This window comes from Myotis daubentonii, chromosome 12 (genome assembly GCF_963259705.1).
Source record: "Myotis daubentonii chromosome 12, mMyoDau2.1, whole genome shotgun sequence".
In the NCBI taxonomy this organism is placed as follows: domain Eukaryota; kingdom Metazoa; phylum Chordata; class Mammalia; order Chiroptera; family Vespertilionidae; genus Myotis; species Myotis daubentonii.
Window position 1 is genome coordinate 66,055,617 of NC_081851.1, and position 23,194 is coordinate 66,078,810.

Consider the following 23,194-nt stretch of genomic DNA (forward strand, 5'->3'; position numbering starts at 1 on the left):
TGTAGATATCATTTTCTTTCTATTCTAAAGAGGGGGGAAAGCATTTTTGTTTTTATAAAGACAACTTTTATATTTCTAAAGAATATATAATACTAGAGGCCCGGTGCATGAATTTGTGCAGGACCCCACTGAATTTATGCAGGGGTAGGGTCCCTTGGCCTGGCCGGTGATCGAGCTGATTGAGGAGGCAGGAGGTTGGCTGGCAGGGGGAGGGGCCATGGGAAGTTGGCCGCCCTGTTCGAGGTCAAGGAGGGAAGGCCGCGGGAGGTTGGCTGCCCGGATTGGGGACATCGGACCAGCCGGCCGGGGTGGAGGAGCTGTGGGAGATAGGCCAGCTTGAGGGGGGTGGGGAAGGGGCATGGAAGGGGCCACAGGAGGTTGGCCAGCCGGTCTGATCAGAGCCATTGGGGCTGGCTGGCCAGGGGGAGGGGGCTGTGGGAGGTTGGCTGTGGGAGTGCACTGACCACCAGGGGGCAGCTCCTGCGTTGAGCATCTGCCCCCTGGTGGTCAGTGCGTATCATTGCGACTGGTCGTTCAGTTGTCTGGTCGTTTGGTCACTTAGGCTTTTATATAAATTTTAGTACATGGGGTCAACTTAGTGTAAAAAATATAATATCTCATTAAAGTATCTCTATAAATATAAAGAAGTGCTTTGTAAATTCTAAAGGAATATGTATATGTAAAGGTTAGCAATTTTTGCCACTTTGAAATGGGTGCTTACCTTCTCTTAGACGGTCCACTACAAAAGTAAAGCCTGTAGTTCTTGGATGTAAAACATATTCATATTTCTGAAGTCCATTCTTTTCAGCAAAATCATTACTTCGAGCCTTGCTGTTTTCTAAACAAAACAATAGACCATTAGAAGCCATAAAATAAAGAGAGATAATCTGAGGTAAGGAAACGCTACACAATTTCTTTAATAAAAATGGCAGTTAATTTTTCTGTAATTATTGACTACAGTATAGTGAGTCAAATGAGAAGATATAAACACTTAGGTAAATCCCTACCAAAGATCCTAGAATTATGTATTTATTGGAATTCTGAAAATTTTATAAGGTATTAATAAACTTTTTATAATGATTTATAAATTCATCTTTAAAATTCTTTAAGAGATTTCATAAAAGTCCATATTCAGTGAATACTAAAATACAAATACAATCCTAATAAATGAAAATTTTCGTAAGATAGTCTTTACATAATAAAAATTGAAATACTAAAATATAAGAAGCTAATAAAACATAAAGGGATTTAGATATGCAAAAGAAATAACTAGCAATCTGCCAAACGTATATCAACTTTTTTCAACCCAATAATTTGGGGTTTTAACACAAAGTGAAATATCTTCCTAGCTCAGGCACAGAGCATGCTAATATTACTAACCAAAACGAGCCCATAACAGATTGGGCACATGATTAGCACATCCTGTACAAACATCTGAACATGGTTTGGCTGAGTATAGTTACAAAGTAAAGTATGTGTTCTAACTGTTGGCAAAAACTTCTTTTTCCAATCCATGAGGTAACTTTATAAGTTCCAAGAAGAACCAAACCCATGATTCAGCAAATATATTTGGAAAAAGTAAAGTGTTCAGAAATCTGGCCTCAACCCTTGGGGGAGATCATGAAATAGCTTCTGATGACAGCTTATGTTAGAACCTGTAATCTTCAGCTGTATCCTGAAATGTATAGACTATTCCAAGTCACAAGAAAAAGACACACACACACACAACTTTCCTGGCAGTAAATTTAAGACCATGGAGTCCCCAAACCTAAAAACACCACAGATGGATTCAAAATATTCAAAGAACACTCCTATAAAAGGTGTGTTGTTGTTTTATAAATAAATGAGGAATTAAGTCAAAGAACTAAATACCCAGAGATTCCCAGCAAGTCAAAAGTAAAGACCTAAACATGAAAAGTAGTAAGCTCCTTTCACATTCATTTGAGGAGAATATCCTGGGCACGGGAGTATAAAATACTATTTTATTGACAGCTTACATGATGAGGAAGCCCAGGGACACTAAAAGGATGAGTAGTTAACTACTCTTCACTTTGCTCTTCAACTCGTCACAGACTTTAGGGAACTGAAGACAAACTGAATTCTGTTGTAGAATGTGCATACAAATCCAAGTAGTTCTAAAACATACAGTCACAATATGAGAAGGTAGAAATAACGAGAGACAGAGATTAGAGATGCAGATTTTTCCCTCCATCCCTGCTTCAGCTACCCACGCCCAGACTCTGGGGTTACTGGTAACTGCACAAGCATCCCCCTCTTTCTGACCACAGCCTCCTGTCCTGTCACCTCACTCCCTGTAACACTCCAATGCCAGCACTCGCTTCCACTCCAATGGGCAGACAGGCCACTTTACTGTTCTCAAACCAGCCAGACATGTTCCCACCTCAGGGTCTGTGCATTTGTTCTTCCCTCTACCCAGAATGCCTTCTCCCCCAATGTCTGCATGGTTTTCTGGTTTGTTCATTTGGTTTCTACTTAAATCTAACCACCTTTTATAAAATAGCACACTACACCCCATCTTCTATGACTCTCCTTATCTTTATTTGTCTGCACAGCTTTATGAATGCCTAACATATTTTTATTAACTTATTAATTTTTTATCTAGCTTTCCTCATAGAATTTAAGCTTCATGAAAGTAGGAACTTTGTCTTGTATATAAAGCTCCAAACACTCATATATAAATAAAGAAGTTTTATGTACAAGGGTGTTTAATTGCATGTAATGTTTGTATTTGTTAAAACCAAGAAAATCTTTCCAAGTCAGAGAAACAGAACCCAAAATTATGGTATACAAATTATGGTTAATTTTATGTGTCAAATTGGCCAAAATTATTCCAGAGGTTTCTGTGAAGGTATTTTTGATGAGATTAATATTTAAACCAGTATGCTTTCAGTAAAGCAGATTCCTCTCCATAATGTGAGTGGGCCTCACCTCTCTCTCTTTCTCTACATGCACACACACATACACACACATATCCTTTTGGTTCTGTTTTTCAGGACAACACTTACTAATCCTATATAATAAAGAGCTAATATGCTAATTAGACTGAACAGAACAACCAGACGGGGCTGTGAGGGCCAAGCCCCTTGCATAAATTTTGTGCATTGGGCCTCTAGTAACCAATATAATAGAAAAAAAAAACTAGCCAATTTTTAAAATATGTTTTCAGCCGAAACCGGTTTGGCTCAGTGGATAGAGCGTCGGCCTGCGGACTGAAGGGTCCTGGGTTCGATTCCGGTCAAGGGCATGTACCTGGGTTGTGGGCACTTCCCCAGTGGGGGATGTGCAGGAGGCAGCTGATCGATGTTTCTCTCTCATCGATGTTTCTAACTCTCTATCTCTCTCTCTTCCTCTCAGTAAAAAATCAATAAAATATAATTTAAAATATGTTTTCAAAAAATGAATAATGATGTGAGAGATTACAATATAAGTACAAAGAAAATTATAATTCTAATTTTCCAATTTTGTTTAAAAGTATATGTATGTTTATATACTCATACATATGCCTGTGTGTGTGTGTGAGTAACCAAATGACACAAAAACAGTGGAGTAAATTCAAAATAGTGTTTCTTTATGGGCAGGAGGATTAGAGTAATTCTTGTACTTCTATGTCTAAATTTCTCCAAATTAACATAAATTACTTCCATAAGCAAGAAACAAGTTATAACCAACAGTAACATATGAAGGTAGAATATATGTTAAATATACTTATTTGAAAATGTGCAAGCAAGCTGGATTCAGAACTTCAAGAGGATTACAAAACATTATTCTCTTTGGGCTTAAGAACCCAAATTTCAAGTTAACTGTGGTTAACTAAAAACACCTTTGAATTAATAGACACTTTTTGAAAGGATTTTGTATTTTGGTAGCTACTCGAAAAAATATGTTTATCCCAACTTCAAACTATCTGTATAATACTGTTTTTTTTAAAAAAGCTTTTTCAGGTTTCAGAATTGGTCTGTTTTCTCTATTTGACAAACAGTTTGGCTTTTGCAAGTTAGCCTTACAAATGTATATGCCATTTTAACTTAAAAATATGCAACTACACCATGTAATTAATGGTGAGTACTCTGGACCCTGAAAATATGCAACTAGATGTTAATTAAGTTCATCACCTAAAAAAACCACTTGAGAAAATATAAACTGAAAAAAGTTTAAAATGTATATTGTGTGGGCTCTGAAGGTCTAATGTATGAACATTTAAATCTAATGTACCAAAGAGCAGCAACCCGGGAGCTCTCACTCCATTAGCTTTTAATTATTAAATAACTTCCAAAGTCCCCATTCTTAGTGCATTTTGGCATTCACAAGTATAAATTAATCTGTCATTTCAGTAAGTGATACACTAATATAGCAATTTAAAACCCAAATTTAAGTACTGTTCATTGTAAGTATTATAAAATTCAAATATGGCTCTGTCCATTTTAAGTTCCCAGTGATAGTTTACCTCTGGTAATCAATCAACTTACAATACATTTTCAAGCTTACACATTATCCTCAGTGATCCAACTACTTTTAGAATTTTAGCTATAAAAATCAAATACAACTATACAGTAAGCATATATTTAGTATATAATACTAGTACATTAAAACTGCCATGGTTCATGTAGCTCAGTTTCATCTGCAATAGATGAGTTCTTACTTGCTATCAGTGTTTCCCAAAATACTTTTATTTCCTGTATTGACACAGTATGGCTTAATCACCCATTCATTTCCTTAAATAGTTGTGTAATTTGTATTTTTCATTGAATTCTCTTTTTGGTACTAGTTCCATACATTGCTATGTCCAGAGAGTGAATTAGTATGTTCATTTACATATTCTCCTCTCTTAAGCTCTAAGTTGCCCTTCTTAGTGGCTCTTAGTTTCCTCGATCTGGTGTTGAGGATTCGGAAGACAACTTCATTTGCCATCTCTCCATTCTATGTGATTTTTAGATTTTAGTTCTGTCCTAATTCAGTCTGTCTTCCTTTGTACAGCAGACCTTCATCCACTGGATCAGGGGTCCTCAAACTACGGCCCGCGGGCCACATGCAAATACAAATATTGTATCTGTTCCCGTTTTGTTTTTTTACTTCAAAATAAGATATGTGCAGTGTGCATAGGAATTTGTTCATAGTTTTTTTTTAAACTATAGTCCGGCCCTCCAACGGTCTGAGGGACAGTGAACTGGCCCCCTGTTTAAAAAGTTTGAGGACCCCTGCACTGGATCCTCCTCAAATTCTGCTGTATCTTTCTTGAAGTAACCAGGGTATTAACAGTTTGCAAATTTTGCTCTTTTGAATGGAAGAATTCTATAGAACTGCTTCTTGTCCAAGCTTACCTCCCCCCAACCCACACCCACATTCAACCAGAGCAGTTCTTCAATCCAGCAGTCGCCAACCTTTCGGACCTCACAGACCACCAGTGGTCCACGGACCACCGGTTGGCGACCGCTGCTTCAATCTGTCTTAAATCCTAACCTACAACAGAAGGCTTCATCTACAGAAATCACCCGTGGTTTAAAACATTGAAAACTACTGGCTTAGCAAAGATGAAAGCATGCATTTTATTTTTAATCTCTTAAAGAACTTGTGGAAATCTAATAGTATTCTTGGCCTATGTAGTTTGATATCTGGGCAGGTAGGAAGTCCTAACTATGTCTTTCTGTGTCCACTCCACAACTCAATTATGGCTGAATTTTACTGAGAAAGAACAAAGCCTTTCTTGCTTATATTAAAGATAAGGCTTTAAAATAATTTAAATGAACAATAAATGAAATTGGTAACTATCAGATGCTTTTCTAATAAGAAGGAAGTGGAGAAAGAAAGGTCTAATGGATAAGTATATCTTGGAAGAGAACAGGAAATATAAAGAACAGGAAGGGGGTTCTTCTTTCTCAAGATTACTTTGGCTATTCAGAGTTTTTGTGGTTTCATACACCTTATATAAAAGGCTGGTATCTACAATATATACTGAGACTCAAAATAGAAAGCTCTAGGATAGCAAGTATATGTAATAATGATCTCCAGGGTTGTCCATCATATATTCTGGGGAAGAAGCAGTTTAGAACAGTGGTCGCCAACCTTTCAGACCTCACGGACCACCAGTGGTCCATGGACCACCAGTTGGCGACCGCTGGTTTAGACTAGATGATTCCTAAGTTCCTTTAGTTTTCAAAATTCTGTAATCCAAACCCAGGCTACCTTACCTGTGAGATCAGTCCCTTCTGGGAATATGAGGAGTTGAAGTGGTTCACGGATATCACAAAAATAATCAAGCATGTCTTCAAAATGGCTCTTGTCATCCTTCCATTTCCTATGAATGAAGATATAGGCAGCAGCTTGCATGGCCCAACCTAGGATCAATTTAACAAGAATTTACATACAATTTTATTGTCAACATCCATATTATTGAGCATAATATGGATGTTTTTGTTTACCATGATTTACTACAATAATAAGAATATCATACTTTAAACTCAGCACAGATCTTGAGTTAAATTAACACATACACCAGAAAATATTCTTAAAAGAGTTTGTTAAATTCTGGGGTTTACCAAATTCTCAAAAACCTCTTTTCAAGCCAAACCTAGCTATTAGAATATCAAAAAACAAACAAAACACAAACCTTCCCTAATATTTATCAGTAACTCAACCAAAGTTTTAACCATCATAATTAAATACAGTGGGGCCTTGACTTACGAGTGTCCCAGCTAACGAGTTTTTTGAGATACCAGCTGTCTCTCCGCCCATTTTTTGCATTGAGTTGATAGAGTAATTTGAGTTAACGAGCTCCTTAACGAGCTCAGTCTCGGAACGAATTAAACTCGTAAGTCAAGGCCCCACTGTAGATATTTTAACCAAGCTACCTACAAGAGATATTAGACTATCAGATTGTTCTTAAATCATGTATACGAGCACACTTTAATATTCCACTTCTGTACTACTCAATCTTTAAATTCAACAGCTATTTTCAATGCTAGCCATTTCTTTAGATTTTATTTAAAAGAGAAAATGTGCAGTGGCTATAAACATGTTCATCATAGTATATACATTTGTGATCACATTCCCTTTCTCTAGGCAAATCAACCTTGTCACCAAAGAGGCAGCCCTAAAGGAGTTGTGTTTTATCCACCAGCCATCCCTCCCTGGCCAGAAATTACTAGATATACTGTGGTAAATACCTAACTTAAGTCAGCCAATCTAAAGTCTATTTAACAGTCTATGGAACATGAAATGCTTGGCCCAAACACATGAACTATCTTAGCCAATAGAATGTTCTCAGAAATTTTACCTGGGACCATGGATAAAACAAGTCAGTAATATAGTATATGTAAATGCAAATGGATGAACAAAAAAGCAGATAACAGAGACAATAGCAGCTAGGCAAGATAAAGATAGTATACTGTAGTAAATATCTAAAAAAAAATCTTGCAGCTGAGGTGCCTAAAGTTTGTTGGCTTCTTTGCTTATCAGTGTTTCTTATATCTTACTAGAGGTCTGGTGCATGAAATTCATGCACAGGTAGAGTCCCTAGGCCTGGCTGGTGATCCGAGCTAATCGGGGCCTTCCTTCCCCCGGCTGCCGGCCAGGGCTTTCCTTCGTTCTGCCCTGCCCCCTGGTGGTCAGCTCACGTCATAGCGAGTGGTCAAACTCCCAGTTGGTCAAACTCCCGAGGGGACAATTTGCATATTAGCCTTTTATTATATAGGATAGGATGTCCTTCTATTAGTCCTCCTGAAGGAATTTCAAGAAATGTTTGAGTTTTAGCATTCCTGAAATGTATTTGTTCTCAATTTTGGAGGCTACTAAAGCTGAAAACAAAATTCCAAATTCCAAATCATTTTCCCCTCAGAATTTCAAAGTTAATTTCCACTGTTTTCTATCATCTAATAAGGCTCACAAGAAGTGTGACATCATCCTGATTGGTGTAGATAACCCAATTCCTTTCCTCTGGAAGCTTTAATGATCAATTTTTAAATAAATTTTTTCCTCTTCATTCTCTCAACCTTGCTGTCTGGAGCTTTTGTTAAATGTTAAAACTTCTGGAACTGTCCTCTCATGCTTTTCATCTCCTTTCATTTTGCATTCTGTTCAAAGGAAATCTCTTGGCTTGATCATTCAACTCACTAATTTGATCTCAGTTGTGATGGCCTACTAATTGAGCTTATTGCAGCAATCATCTCTTTAATTTTCAAGATTTACACTTGGTTCTTTTTCAATAGTAGCCAAAATTTATGGACAAATAGCAAAAAAATGTTAATGCAAATACAACAGTTTTGCATTTTAACAGTTTTGCATATTAACAACTTTAATAAAAATATTTATTGAATGATTACCATGTGCCTAGTACTGTTCTAAGCATTTTTCTTTAATTCAATTAGTTCTCAAGACCAGCTTTATGGATTAGGTAAAATCATCATCCCTATTTTATGGATAAGGAAACTGAGGCACATTTGAGATTCAAAGAACTAACCAAGTGGTAACACCAGGTTTCAAATGTAGGCAGTCTGACTCCAAAGCTGATGTTTTTAACCAGTGTACTAAACAGCAATATATACCTGAATCTCACTAAGGGTACTTATTAGTTAAACATAGTGACATCATTTACTCAGAGAATTTAGCTACTCCTTAGAGGCTAAACTTGGCATTTTTTAAGTGCTAGACTATCTTTAAAGCTGTGCATTTTCCTCAAATGTCAGTTCTGAATTGTCTTCGTCTTTGTAAAAGATGTTCTACCATTGAACAATACTGGCAGACAGACTGTATTTCTCCATCCAAGTGAGGGTATCTGTTGCTCCCTTGGGGGAGGGAGTAGTAGCAAGATCTGTGGAGCTGTGCCATAAAACTCTTCTAATGCTCTGTATGTTTCAGGAATCTCAAAGGGAAGTCAAATGGCTGAATCAGTCAGCCTCTTGGACCTCTCCTTTGAGGATGATTCTTCCCCTTGGTGCCTCTGCCTTGTCGTGTTCCATTTATACATCACTAATGCTTTTGAATTTTTACTGCTTTTAGCTTAAACATTTTTTTTCCCTTTCATAAAAATCACAGGAACACCTCGTGAAGTGCCCCCCTCTCTCATTCCATTGCCATCAGGCATATTTTATTCGTTCAAAGCAATATCCAGATATCTCTAAACATTTAAAATCTTAAAATGTACATTTTTATGATATTTATTTCATAAGTCTGTGAGCTGATAAATGACAGTGCAACTGATCATGTCATTTGAAATTAGGCTATATACTAGTAACTTGACTTTTCCATACGTTTCCATTAAAGGACATTCCCTCTATCACCTCAATTTCTCGGACAAGGGCTAGGAGCCTGGCAAGTTGATAAAGACAGATTCTGTGCATGCTGGCGTGGTATTGCTACTACTATCTTCTTTCTAAAGCCCCATTTACGTTATCAGCATTGCCTTCTCAAGTAGACAGAATTCTGACCTCCAGCACTGTGAGACAGTAAAGATGTGTTGTTGAAGCCACTCCATTACAAGCAGTAACAGGAAAGTGATACAGAGCATAAGCAGAGCCCAAGTCTTAGTTTCTAGTACTATTCATTTTTTAATTTTTGCTAGCAATTGATGGTGTCACTTTCATTGCTTTTATTATTATTTTTTGTTTCAATATTCCAAAACTTTAATTTGCATTATACTAATTAACATAGTAACTTTTTGGTTTTATTCAATTTATTTTAATTTTCACTTGACATACAATATTATTAGTTTCAGGTATAAAACATAGTGATTAGACATTTATATAACTTACAAAGTGATCACCTCAATAAGTCCAGGATCCACCTAGCACCATACACTTATTAAATATTATTGACTATATTCCCTATGCTGTATTTTAGCTCCCTGTGACTTTATAACTGCCAATGTGTACTTCTTAATCCTTTCACCTTTCACACCCATCCCCGGACCCTCTCCCATGTGGTTACCATCAATTAAGTTTATTTTTTAGATTCCACATATAAGTGAAATCATACGGTATTTGTCTTTCTCTGACTTACTTCACATAGTATAATAGCCTCTAGCTCCATCCATGTTGTCACAAATGGCATAATTACATTCTTTTTTTATGGCTGAGTAATATTCCATTATATATACATATGCACTACCTCTTTTTTATCCATTAATCTACAGATGGACACTTAGGCTGCTTCCATATCGTGGCTATTGTAAATAATGCTGCAATGAATATAGGTGTGCATATATCTTTTTGATTAGTATTTTGGATTTCTTTGGATAATATTAGTGGTGGAATTGCTGGGTCACATGGAAGTCTATTTCTAATTTTTTGAGGAACGTCCATACTCTTTTCCACAGTGGCTGCACCAATCTGCATTCCTATCAACAGTGCATGAGGATTCCATTTTCTCTACATCCTCTCTAACACTTGTTTGTTGATTTATGGATGCTAGCATTCTGACAAGTGTGTGATGATATCTCATTGTGGTTTTAATTTGCATTTTCCTGATGAGCATCTTTTCATATGTCTATTGGCCACCTGTATGTCCCCTTGGGAAAAATGTCTGTTCAGGTCCTCTGCCCATTTTAAAAATCAGATTTTGGGGGGGATTTTTTGGTGTTAACTTGTAATATCCTTACATTTTTTTATATTAACCCTTTAAAGGATGTATCACTGGCAAATATCTTCTTCCTTTCATTCAGTGGATTATCTTTTCATTTTGTTGATGGTTCCCTCTGCTGTGCAAAAACTTTTAGTTTGATATAGTCCCATTTATTTCCACCCTCCCTCCCCCAATTGTCTAAGGAAACATACCACCCCTTCCAAAAAAAGAAATGTAAGACCAATGTCAAAGAACTTGTTGCCTATTTTCTTCTGGAGTTTTATGGTTACAGGACTTAATTTAAGTCTTTAATCCATTTTGAGTTTATTCTTGTATATGTATAAAAAAGTGATGTTTCTTTTTTCTTTTCTTTTTTTTTGCATGTATGTATATGGTTTTCTCAACATCACATGGGTTTATTTCTGGGTTCTTTATTCTGTTCCATTGATCTATTTTTATGCTAGTACCATGTTGTTTTCAGTACTATAGTATAATTTGAAATCAGGTAGCATTATACTCCCACCTTTGTTATTCTTTCTCAAGACTGCTTTGGCTATTCAGGATCTTTTGTGGTTTTAAATTTAAGGATTATTTGTTCTATTTCTGTAAAAAAAGCCATTGAATCTATCTATAGCTTGCCTTAGGGATTAACAATATTAATTATTTCTTTCCATGAGCACAGTATATCCTTCCATTTATTTGTACCTTCTTCAATTTTATAGTTTTCCAACTGCAGGTCTTTTACCTGTTTGGTTAAATTTATTCCTAGGTGTTTTATTCTTTTTGATGCAATTGTAAATGGAATTATTTTCTTAATTTCTCTTTCTGATAGCTCATTACTGGAGAGTTCAGATTTACCACCCATCTGTCACTGGTAGGTTGGGAGGGAAGAGAGTTCAGCAGTGGCTACTGCCAGTACTTCTGTCTGGAGAAAGCTGCCCTTACAGCCCTCACCCTGAAAGGAGTCTATTAAGTTCCTCCCTCTATGTCCCTGGTGCTTTGTGAGTTGCTGCCCCTGTATTGGGGGTTAGAGCAAGTGAGTCCATGTGCAGCCCAAGAGGAGTGTCTAGGTCATTAAAAGCCCTCCATCTCTCTGGGATATAATCCCTGCTGTTTTTCACAGGCAGATGTTATAAGGATTCCTCTTCCTGACACTGGAACCCTGGGCTGGGGAACCTCATGTGGGGCTAGGGGTGGGCAAACTTTTTGACTCGAGGGCCACAATGGGTTCTTAAACTGGACCGGAGGGCCGGAACAAAAGCATGGATGGAGTGTTTGTGTGAACTAATATAAATTCAAAGTAAACATCATTACATAAAAGGGTACAGTCTTTTTTTTTTTTTTTTTTTAGTTTTATTCATTTCAAACGGGCCGGATCCGGCCAGCGGGCCGTAGTTTACCCACGGCTGGATCTCTCATTCACTGGTGACACTTCCGCAGCCGAGATGTCCCTCCTGACTCTCAATTGCCACACCATGGGTGTGGGACCTGATGTTCCACTTCTCCACCTCTCTTCTACCCTTCTCAATGTGGATTCTTCTTTACATCTTAGTTATAGGACTTTTGTTCAGCTAGTCTTCAGGTGGTTCTTATGATGGATGTTTATAATGTAGTTGCAATTTTTATAAAGGAGGCGGCGAGCAGTGTTTACCCACTTCACTATCTTGACTGGAAGTTCCCCTAATACCATCTATATATATATATATAAAGCCAGTGTCCGTGACGACCAAAGGACCGGTCACCATGAGGTGCATCAAACACCTCTGGGTCCCTCCTCCCCGGCCCGTGAGCAGGGCGGGGCAGGACTGGGGACTGGTGAGCGGGCTGAATGGCTGACCTCTTGGTCCCTGCCCCCGGTCTGCAGGCTTCGATGGATCAGCGATGGTGAACAGGGAAATCGGGGTGGTTGGCAGGAAGACCGGGCTGGCTGTCAGGCTGTTGAGATCATCAGCTCATCCCCGGCTGCTCAGGGGCACAGGCCTGCGGGAAAGTAGGCACCGGCGACTTTACCTCCATGCGCGTGCACCTGGCTGGCCACTGATTGAAATGCGCTGCCCACTTGGGGCCACTCACACCGGGATGGGTAGGTCACAGGCGCCCCCGCGGCTTCCATCAATGCCTCAAGCCCCACAGCAGCGGCAGCGGCGCCCATGTGAGCAGCCCCAAGCTGGCAGCACATTCCATCAGCTGCCTGCCCGGCGCATACGCATGGAGGTGAAGTCGCCAGTGCCTGCTTTCCCACAGGCCTGAGCCCTGAGCAGCTGGGGATGAGTTGGTGATCCCAACGACCTGACAGCCCACTGGCGGAGGCGGCATTCGGCTTGGGGACTGGCGAACAGGCAGAAGAGGGCCCTGATTGCAGGAGGCTAGGCCCTAGGGGCCCTACCCGCACGATTTCATGCGCTGGGCCTCTAGTTTTTAATAAAAGGAACTAGGCTTCCTTAGAGAAATGCTGAGCCTAGGACTGGGGCAGGGAAAATACACGATTCTTGTACCAAGAGAAAATGACATATATAATAAATACAACAGCTAATTCAGTTTTCCCCAGTTTTGCAATGTTGCTTTCTCTTTTAAAATGCCATTACAATTTAGAGGTACTGAAGTGACTTCAGTAAGTGACTGATTAGATAACCTTAAAATCTAGAGCCATTTCTCTCAGTCGAAGAAACTGTCAACTTCCACACAGCTTAGGGCTTGAGATTTGTTAGGAAGTCAGCTAACACATTCAAAACAGAAGCTTCATTTAAATTACTTAGATCTCAATGTAATCCTAGAAAGAAGTATAATCCTGGTATACTGCCTGGCACATGATTTAGCTGAACTGAACGTTAGTGCCCAATTTGTTTCCTTCTCTGGAAAAAAAAAAATCATCAAACTCATCTCAGCCAAACAACTCTGGCAACTGAAACTGCAAAATCAATAATTTTAAGAACTTATTTTTCACCTAGCAGTAGACTTCTTAAGATGAAACTGATCTCTGTTACATATCTGAAAATACACAGTGATGAGTATGGGATATTCAGCCATAAAACTAAATCATGTTTATATACTGTCTATTATATTTCATTTGACAGTTTTCATTAAAATCTTGACTCATAAGCATTTAATAAAATTTACTGAATGAGTACATCAATCATGAGATACTTTTCCTTATAGATTGGTGAAATGGGGAAAGCAAGTTATAAGAGAATGCTTTTGGCTATAAATAACAGAATACCATATGAAAGTCATACAAACAATCTGGGCTTAAGTCTGGCCCCAAAGCTGGTTCAGATGCCAGGCTCTCCCTTTCTAATCTGCCATCCTCTTGGGCTCAAGAAGGTTGCAGAAGCTCCAAGTATGATGTGCTCTCACAATAACATACCAAAGCAGGAAAGGAGCACACCAGCCCTTCAATCAACCTTTCATCTTAGTAAGGAGGAAAATCTTCCCTAGAGCCGCCTGCCAGGCTCTCCACATTATGTCCCTTTGTGAGATTGGCCAACAGGAGGCTGAAAAGGCAGTATCGGGTGATTTCATCCTCAGTTTGGGATGTGTGTATCGGAGATTCATTTTAAGCATTCAAATATGCTTGCTGTAGAGAGTCCTTCCAGAAAGGCCCAAGCAGTTGTTAGTTGGTGATGAGGATCATTTACCTAATGTAAGTGACAAAACTGATACATTGGTTGCACTAGAGAAACTGACAGGATGAAGTGTTACTGATACAGAGTCTTGTGGAGAGTTTTCTCCAAATTAGAAATATATTGGTCGTATTTTTCTGAGTTGTAAAGCAGGAGAGCAGCATAAAATTTTTTTAAAAAAGGGTCCACCAAGGAGAAACCAAGATGGCAACATAGGTAAACACCAGAAATTGCTGCCTCGCACAACTACTTCAAAGATACAACTAAAAGACAAAACGGACATCATCCAGAACCACAGGAAGGCTGGCTGAGTGGAAATTCTACAACTAGAAGGAAAGAGAAAAGCACACTGAGACTCAGAGGAGGTGCGGAAGTAAAGTACAGAGGTACGGAGGCGCACGTGGAAAGGGCTGGCAACTGAGGACGCAGTTGTCTTTTTCAATTGGGAGGGAGTCTCAAGCTCCCAACGGCTCTGAACTCCAGTTCCGGGCGAGTCTCTGGGGACCCAGACTCATATGGGGAGAAACTGGACTGTTTGGCATCGGTCGGAACTCGAGGGCAGCTTTCTCTCAGAGGTGCTTGCAGCGATTACCAGGGGACACGGAGACCTGGGGCCTCTTAGGTTAGGACTGAAGATCAGCCAAAGCTGTTTGCTCCACCCTGTTGATTCCCTAAGACCCTGCCCCACCCAAGCTGTGTGCAGAGGCTTTTGCATATGAAAGGCCTGGCCCTTTGCAATCTGAAAATTACCTAACAAACTGCAGCTGGGTCAGAGAGACCCAGAACTTCCAAAAGAAGGCCCAAGGCCTCACAGCAGCTTGCATTGCTTCACAGCTGGGCCTCATCTGGGCACCTCCAAACCCCAAACAAAGAAGAGGAATCTGCAGATTTCTCCATAGCTCCTGCTGGGTAGCCTCAGGCAGAGGCTAAATTAGCACCTCCTTAGATCCAAGAGCCAGTGTACCCAGTGGTCAGAGTGGGACCATCCAGATTACAACTCCTCAGATCCATCAGGGACACACTCAGGGGGCAGACTCAGTGAGCACCAAAGCCCCACTGAAGCAAGTCTTGCCCCTAAGGGTGTCTCCAGCACAGAAGTTCTCCCACTGCAGACACAGCTGATTCTCACAGCCAATTGGCCTGGAGGGCAATTCCTCCCAGTGATACCGACAACAATCAAGGCTTAACTACAACAAGACTGTGCACAAAGCCCACAAAAGGGTGCACCAAGAGTATCCACCCCAGGTAATTGGGGAGGCTGGGCCACTGGGCCCTATAGGACACCTAGCACAGAAACCCACTCTATCAACACAGGGAAATATAAAAAATAAGGAGACAAAGAAACAGGTCACAAATGACAGAAATGGAGGAAAGCAAACTACAGGATATAGAGTTCAAGAATTTCCTAGAAACCGCTGATAAACTTAGCGAGACCCTCAAGAAATCCAGTGAGACCCTCGAGGATATGAAAAAGGACCAACTAGAAATTAAGCATACACTGACTGAAATAAAGAATATTATACAGAGTTCCAACAGCAGACTAGAGGATCGCAAGAATCAAGTCAAAGATTTGAAATATGAAGAAGCAAAAAACATCCAACCAGAAAAACAAAAAGAAAAAAGAATCCAAAAATATGAAGAAAGTGTAAGGAGCCTCTGGGACAACTTCAAGCGAACCAACATCTGAATTATGGGGTTGCCAGAAGAAGAGAGAGAGCAAGATATTGAAAACCTATTTGAAGAAATAATGACAGAAAACTTCCCCTACCTGGTGAAAGAAATAGACTTACAAGTCCAGGAAGCGCAGAGAACCACAAACAAAAGGAATCCAAAGAGGACCACACCAAGACACATCATAATTAGAAAGAAAATGCCAAAAAAACCAAAAAACAAAGACGCATCATAATTAAAATGCCAAGAGCAAAAGACAAAGAGAGAATCTTTTTTTTTTTTTAATAAGGCACATTTTAATAGAAAAACAAATGGCCGATGTTTTATACGTTGCATTTTCTTCCCAGAACACCTAGAACAAGGGGTCACTTCATACTTTCATGCTAGTTTAGCGCTGCAGATTGAAAACCAGTTTAGAAAACAGCCAAACCTTCCTCCCGCGATGCAGATTCGCTTGTGGCAGACTCACACCTTCTCAGCCGTCAGCACGGAGTCAAAAGCAGTGGACAGGACTTTGCAGATGGCCTGTGCTTGTTCCAGGCTGCTGCACTGGTACACCCACAGGCTGACCTCCTTGTTGCTGGCATAGGTGGTCTTCAGTGCCAACAGGCTTTTCCCCGCCCCCAGGCCGTCATCATAGCACACCATCCGGATGATCAGGTAGAGGGCGTGCCTGTGCAGCACATCATACTGGTCAGGTGTGGATACTTTGATGCCGTACTTGGAAACTCCCATAATCACTTCTTCCTCCAGGGGAACGAAAGGCAGCTTCCCATCTTGCTGGGCAACATATATATAATTTAGCAGGTCCAGTGGCCCTTCCAGATTTTTTCCTTCAGAGAGTTTCAGTTTCTCAATGGCACCAACATATCTTATTCGGAATTCCGCACAGGTGTCTGAGTTGTTGTTGCTTTGTCCTGAGCTTTTGGTGGAGTCCTTGTCAAGGCTGGCCACTGTGCTGGACCGAGAAAGGCCCCCGAGGCTGGAGTCCACAGACTCACAGCCGCTGGCCCATCCCTGGGGTCGTCTGTGGTCGGACACCCACCGCCTTGCCGCCCGCGCGGGGGCAGCCACTCCCGCTCCCGATTCCAGCGCCAGCTTTTCAAAGAGAGAATCTTAAAAGCAGCAAGAGAAAAACAGTCAGTTAACCTAAAAGGGAGTACCCATATGACTGTCAGCTGATTTCTCAACAGAAACCATGCAGGCCAGAAGGGAGTGGCAAGAAATATTCAAAGTGATGAATAGCAAGAACCTACAACCAAGATTACTTTATCCAGCAAAACTATCATTCAGAATTGAAGGTCAGATAAAGAGCTTCACAGATAAGAAAAAGCTAAAGGAGTTCATCACCACCAAATCAGTATTATATGAAATGCTGAAAGGTATCCTTTAAGAAGAGGAAGAAGAAGAAGAAAAAGGTAAAGATACAAATTATGAACAACAAATACACATTTATCAGCAAGTGAATCTAAAAATCAAGTGAATAAATAATCTGATGAACAGAATAAACTGGTGAATATAATAGAATCAGGGGCATAGAAAGGGAATGGACTGACTATTCTCGGGAGGGAAAGGGGTGTGGGGGGTGCGGGAAGAGACTGGACAAAAATCATACACCTATGGATGAGGACAGTAGAGGGGGTAAGGGCAGAGGATAGGGTGGGAACCGGGTGGAGGGGAGCTATGGCGGGAAAAAAGAGGAACAACTGTAATCTGAACAATAAAGATTTAATTTTTTTTTAAAAAAGGGTCCACCAAATTGGGTGAAGTCAAAGACCTTCATAGCTTAAAGATAGTTCTAGTTTTAATGAATATCCATTTTAAGTAGGAGGAAGCTGGGTAGAAGCGGGAGAGTTTTATTTCTCACGGGAGATAAAGTCCGGTATTATAAACTGTAAATATCTCAAATAGAGAAACATTTATTCTTTGTACTTGATACATGATAAATAATAAATTTAAGGTGCTTCAATAAATTTAGTACTTCTTAAATGAGCAATGACATCTTTAAACATCTTTATACATTACTAACACTTATAAATACATTCATGAAATACAGTTAAAACTGCAAATCTGACCACACAAAATGGATTATCTTTCCAGTCAGCATATGGTCCCTGTGTTGCAGCATTTTCATGTTTAGTAGCAAGAGGCTCTATCATTGTTTCTCCAGTGCCCTGGCAAAGTATACAACAGATCTGAACCAACTGGTTTTTTACTCATGATCTTTAAAAAGAGAATGCTTATAAAACACCAAAGGCATTTAAAATAAATTTTCAGTTATTTCTGTAAATCAAATTTGACCAAGAAGTTTTTAATATTTTAGCAGACTGAACTTATGAATAGCCTCCTACCCAGTTTAAAATATCCTGCTAAAGCAAACACAACAGGACCTTCTGAACATGCACACACTCACAGGCTCTGAATGCCTTTAACAAAATGAGATTCGCAGAGGCCAACCTGTCGCTTCTGACTTCTCCCTGATCTCATTCCAAACACCCTAGATATATTTCAGGGTTGATGACTTTCCTAGCTTTCACCATTACATTATGTTGCAGTTTTAGAATTGAATTACACAACAATTTACTTTGTCAGGGAGATGTTTAGTTTAATACATGACGTGGCCACTTTTTAAATCACTATCTCTTTACCACTTTTTGCTTTCTAAAAGCCTCAAACTCTTCTGCTACTCTAGTGTGATTAATTAATGATCCAGAAAAAGCAAGAAGCATGAGCTGGGTGGGCACAAATGATACATGCATTTCCTGGTACAAACTCACCAAGCAAATGGACTTTTTATGCCACCTTTGGGTTTAATTTTTCATTTCATTAGATTTTGCTAAGTGGTTTCAAGTTGTTTAAACATTAGAATCTATGTGTGCATCACCATTAGAAACAGTAGACATCTAACCATAGGACATTTTTTCTTAAAATCTAATTGCATATATCTTAGCAAACTCTCAACAGTTTCGTTAACTTACCCAAACTCTTTGTAACTTGACCTAGAATCTAAACACTCTTAATGATTTCTTTCCTGGCTTGCTGCATAAGTCTGTTACTTTTATACTTTAAGAAAAGAACTACTTTTATACTTTAAGAAAAGAACTTTCAAATTCCCAACTCACACATTCTTCAACCTGGCACTATAGATACAAAATATTATTTTCCTTTAGTCATTATATTCCAGACATCTGGTAAGCAAACATTTGTTTAAAAATAATTATAAAAAGCAATATTAAATACTCCCTAAAGTCATGCCAAATTGTCAACAAGCTAAATCTAGCATAGTCTGAAGCCAGACATAGCTGTGACCACTAAGATGCATTCATTCTTTTGCCTTTCTTTCATTTCCTCCTGCAAATTCCAACTGTAATACTCTCATTTGCAAATGAGTTTTGTTTTTGGTTTGTTGTTTGCTGCCTACACTTTGCCCTGCTAAATTTACTTTGCTCTAGTCACTACAGAAATACTAAAATCTTGTTTCTCTCCAATCCAAAATCTGTTCTCATTAATGGTTTGCATTTTCATGAAATCCTATTAAGTTCGAAAATATTTAAGAGCCTACGATATGTAAGATACAATATGCAAGAAACTTATAACTCATGTGAGAAAAGAAATAGGGAAATGGAAAAGCCAGGAATGACAGACTTACATAGGAACACAGGCAAGAGGAGAGACGGGTTTGCAATGATAAAAATGGCTATAGCAGTGCCGAGTAGGTGGATATAAAGATGAAGTGATCAGGAAAAGAGAATATGGGTCTGTGTGGCACTGGAAAAATCAGAGGTCTAACATGAATCTCTGTAAGGCAAGAAGTGAATGTTCCAGATGGAACTATAGGGGGAAAAAAGGCAGCAGCAAATAATACTCTATTGGCGTTTAATTTAATCCTCACAACTATCCAATAAAGCAGTACAACTTCTTAAAAATTGAGATGTACTTTGATGTGGTATTAATTTCAGGTATATGACAAAATAATTCCATATACGGGTGGGCAAAAGTAGGTTTATAGTTGGTTGTATGGAAAATAATATAAGAAAAAATTCTGTTTCATATTATAAACCTACTTTTGCCCACCCCGTATGTGTATAGAGCAGTGATTTTCAAGCTTTTTCATCTCATGGCACACATAAACTAATTACTAAAATCCTGCAGCACACCAAAAAATATACTTTTTGCCGATCTGACAAAAAATAGAAATAATTTTGGTTCATTCACACCAGACAGCTATTGTGTTGACATTTTTTTTACTTGACAATCTAAGGAAAAAGAGGTCAATGTCCCTGACTAAATAATCAGGTGCTGCATGTTTTAAACATTCTTGCAGCACACTGGCTGAAAAATCACTGGTATATAGTGAAATTATCACCACAATATGTCTAACATCTATCATCACACCACACGGTTACAATTTTTTTTTTTCTTATAATGAAAATGTGTAAGATCCACTAGCTCAGTAATTCTCAAGTATAGAGTATGGCATTATCAATTATAGTCACCATGCTGTACATTATTCCCAGTCCTTTATTATGATTAGAAGTTTGTGCTTTTTTACCACTTTCACCCATTTTGCCTACCCTTTAACCTCTGGCCTCTGGCAACCACCAATATGTTCTCTGCATCTGAGTTTACTATAGTGTTTTTTTGTATTAACTCCACATATAAGATCATATGTATTTGTTTCTCTCTGACTAACTTCCCTAACACCCTCTATGTCTATCCATATTGTCACAAATGGCAGGATTTAATTATTTTTTATGGCTAAATAATATCTTATACTGTGAGGATATTTTTTATGGCTAAAAATATCCTATATACCACTTTTACTTATCAATTCATCTATCAATTCACAATTAAGTTGTTTACATGTTTTGGCTATTGTAAAAGTTAGAAATAGACTACCATATGACCCAGGAATTCCACTGCTAGGTATTTGTCCAAAGAAATTTAAAACACTAATTGAAAAGATATATGCAGCATTATTTACAATAGTCAAAATATGGACACAACATGAGTGTCCATCTATAGATGAATGGATAAAGAAGAGGTGGTACATATATATAGGAATATGAATCAACCATAAAAAAGAATGTAATTTGTGACAAAATGGATGGACCTAGAGAGGCTATGTGAAAAAAAAAATACCATACGATTTCACTAATATGTGGAATCTAAAAAATAAATGAACAACAATACAGAAACAAATTCAGGCACAGGGCTATAACGTACAACATAGGGAATATAGCCAATAGTATTGTAATAACTTGTGGTGTTAGGTGGATACTGGACTCATCAGGGCAATCACTTCATAAGTTATATAAGTGTCTAATCACTATGTTGTACACCTTAAACTAGTAATATTGTATGTCAACTGTAATTGAAAAATAAATATATAAAAAGAAAATACCAGTACTTCATATAATGCTTAAAATCAATGGGTATTCAATTTGCATTTACCTCATCAGCACAAGCCAGTTTCTGGCCTAAATTACCAAAAGCATGACATGCAATAAAAAGTTACTGAACTATCATTCTGGCTGGTGTGGCTTCTTGTTCCAGACACTCAAAGGTTGGTGGTTCGATACCTGGTCTGGACATATACAAGAGGCAATGAATCAATGTTTCTCTCTCTCTCCCCCTTTCCCCCCCCCCTCTCTCTATGAATCAATGTTTCTCTCTCTCTCCCTCTCCCCCTCTCTCTGAAAATCAAATATGTCCTAAAGTGAGGTTTTAAAAAATAAAAAAGTTACTGTTGGTCCCTCTGGAACCATATCTACTTTCTTTTTTTTTTTTTAATATATACATATATTTTTATTGATTTTTTACAGAGAGGAAGGGAGAGAGATAGAGAGTTAGAAACATCGATGAGAGAGAAACATCGATCAGCTGCCTCCTGCACATCTCCCACCAGGGATATGCCCACAACCCAGGTACATGCCCTTGACCGGAATCGAACCTGGGACCTTTCAGTCCGCAGGCCGACGCTCTATCCACTGAGCCAAACCGGTTTCGGCCATATCTACTTTCTTGAAAACTATTTTATTATCTCTTTCCACATAAAATGTTTCAAAAAGGGATTCAAATAAAGTAATCTGTTCTGATCCACTAAGAAACAATGGGAATGGCTTTAATGCATCAGTGGAGTTTATTCAGTAAGTTACTCTTTTTTAGGTGGGTACATCCATCCCATATAAAATGAACAACTTAATTTGTGAATAACCTACCGAATCCAGGAACACTTTTGAGACTGGCTTTGAGGCACACCTTCTCCAACCTGAGGTAGCTGTATCTCATCAAACAATTCCACAGGAACATCCAGTCCATTCTTGTCCGATGATTCATGATAATAACACTTCTTTCTCCAGGAACAAATGCATCCCCTGTTATAATCACTTTTACACCAAATAAGGTTTCCAGCAATGCCTAAGGCAAAAACAAAACACATAACAAATTAAAGTTATGGTTTCTCATGAATCTTCTATATTGATCCAGAAGAATGAGAATATGAAGACACCAATTCTATTTTTAGTTTTACTAATTTTAAGTTTCTAGCAGTTTCCTAACTAAAAAATGCTAACTTTCCTGGGGTAAGTTTCCTCAAAGTGAAGGCCATAACAAGAGAAGGAAGGCCATTTCATAATACTAAAGGGATGGATACAATAAGAGGATATAGCTCTGGTAAATATATAGGCACCCAACGCAGAAGCACCCAAATACATAAAAAAAACTTCTGCAAGATATCAAGGGAGAGACCGACAGAAACACAATCATAATAGGGGATTTTAATACCCCTTGACATCACTGGATAAATCCTCTATCCCAGGGGCCCTCAAACTACAGCCCGCGGGCCACATGCAAAAACAAATATTGTATTTGTTCCCGTTTTGTTTTTTTACTTCAAAATAAGATATGTGCAGTGTGCATAGGAATTTGTTCATAGTTTTTTTTTAAACTATAGTCTGGCCCTCCAACGGGCTGAGGGACAGTGAGCTGGCCCCCTGTTTAAAAAGTTTGAGGACCCCTGCTCTAGACAAAAAATCAAAGAGCCCTACCGGTTTGGCTCAGTGGATAGAGCGTCGGCCTGTGGACCAAAGGGTCCCAGGTTCAATTTTGGTCAAGGGCATGTACCTTGGTTGCGGGCACATCCCCAGTAGGAAGTGTGCAGGAGGCAGTTGATTGATGTTTCTCTCTCATCAATGTTTCTAACTCTCTATCCCTCTCCCTTCCTCTCTGTAAAAAATCAATAAAATATTTATTTTTAAAAATCAGCAATCCTAAACAACTCACTAAATCAGATAGACTTAATCGACATCTTTAGAACATTTCACCCCAAA

General features: G+C 38.8%; 1 protein-coding gene across 7 annotated transcripts in view; it reads right to left on the reverse strand.

The window, feature by feature from the left end:
- Positions 1 to 23,194, reverse strand: part of LCLAT1 (lysocardiolipin acyltransferase 1) — a 199,204-nt gene that overhangs the window by 45,770 nt on the left and 130,240 nt on the right. For 6 of the 7 annotated variants that reach the window (XM_059660243.1, XM_059660246.1, XM_059660241.1 and 3 more), the window contains 3 exons: positions 22,085 to 22,283; positions 6,207 to 6,353; positions 722 to 838 (listed from right to left, as the gene is read on the reverse strand). In XM_059660243.1, coding sequence (XP_059516226.1) covers positions 722 to 838; positions 6,207 to 6,353; positions 22,085 to 22,283 — 463 coding nt within the window. Of the gene's footprint in view, positions 1 to 721; positions 839 to 6,206; positions 6,354 to 16,121; positions 16,979 to 22,084; positions 22,284 to 23,194 lie in introns of those variants that run through there. The other variant, XM_059660245.1, reaches the window with a different exon arrangement.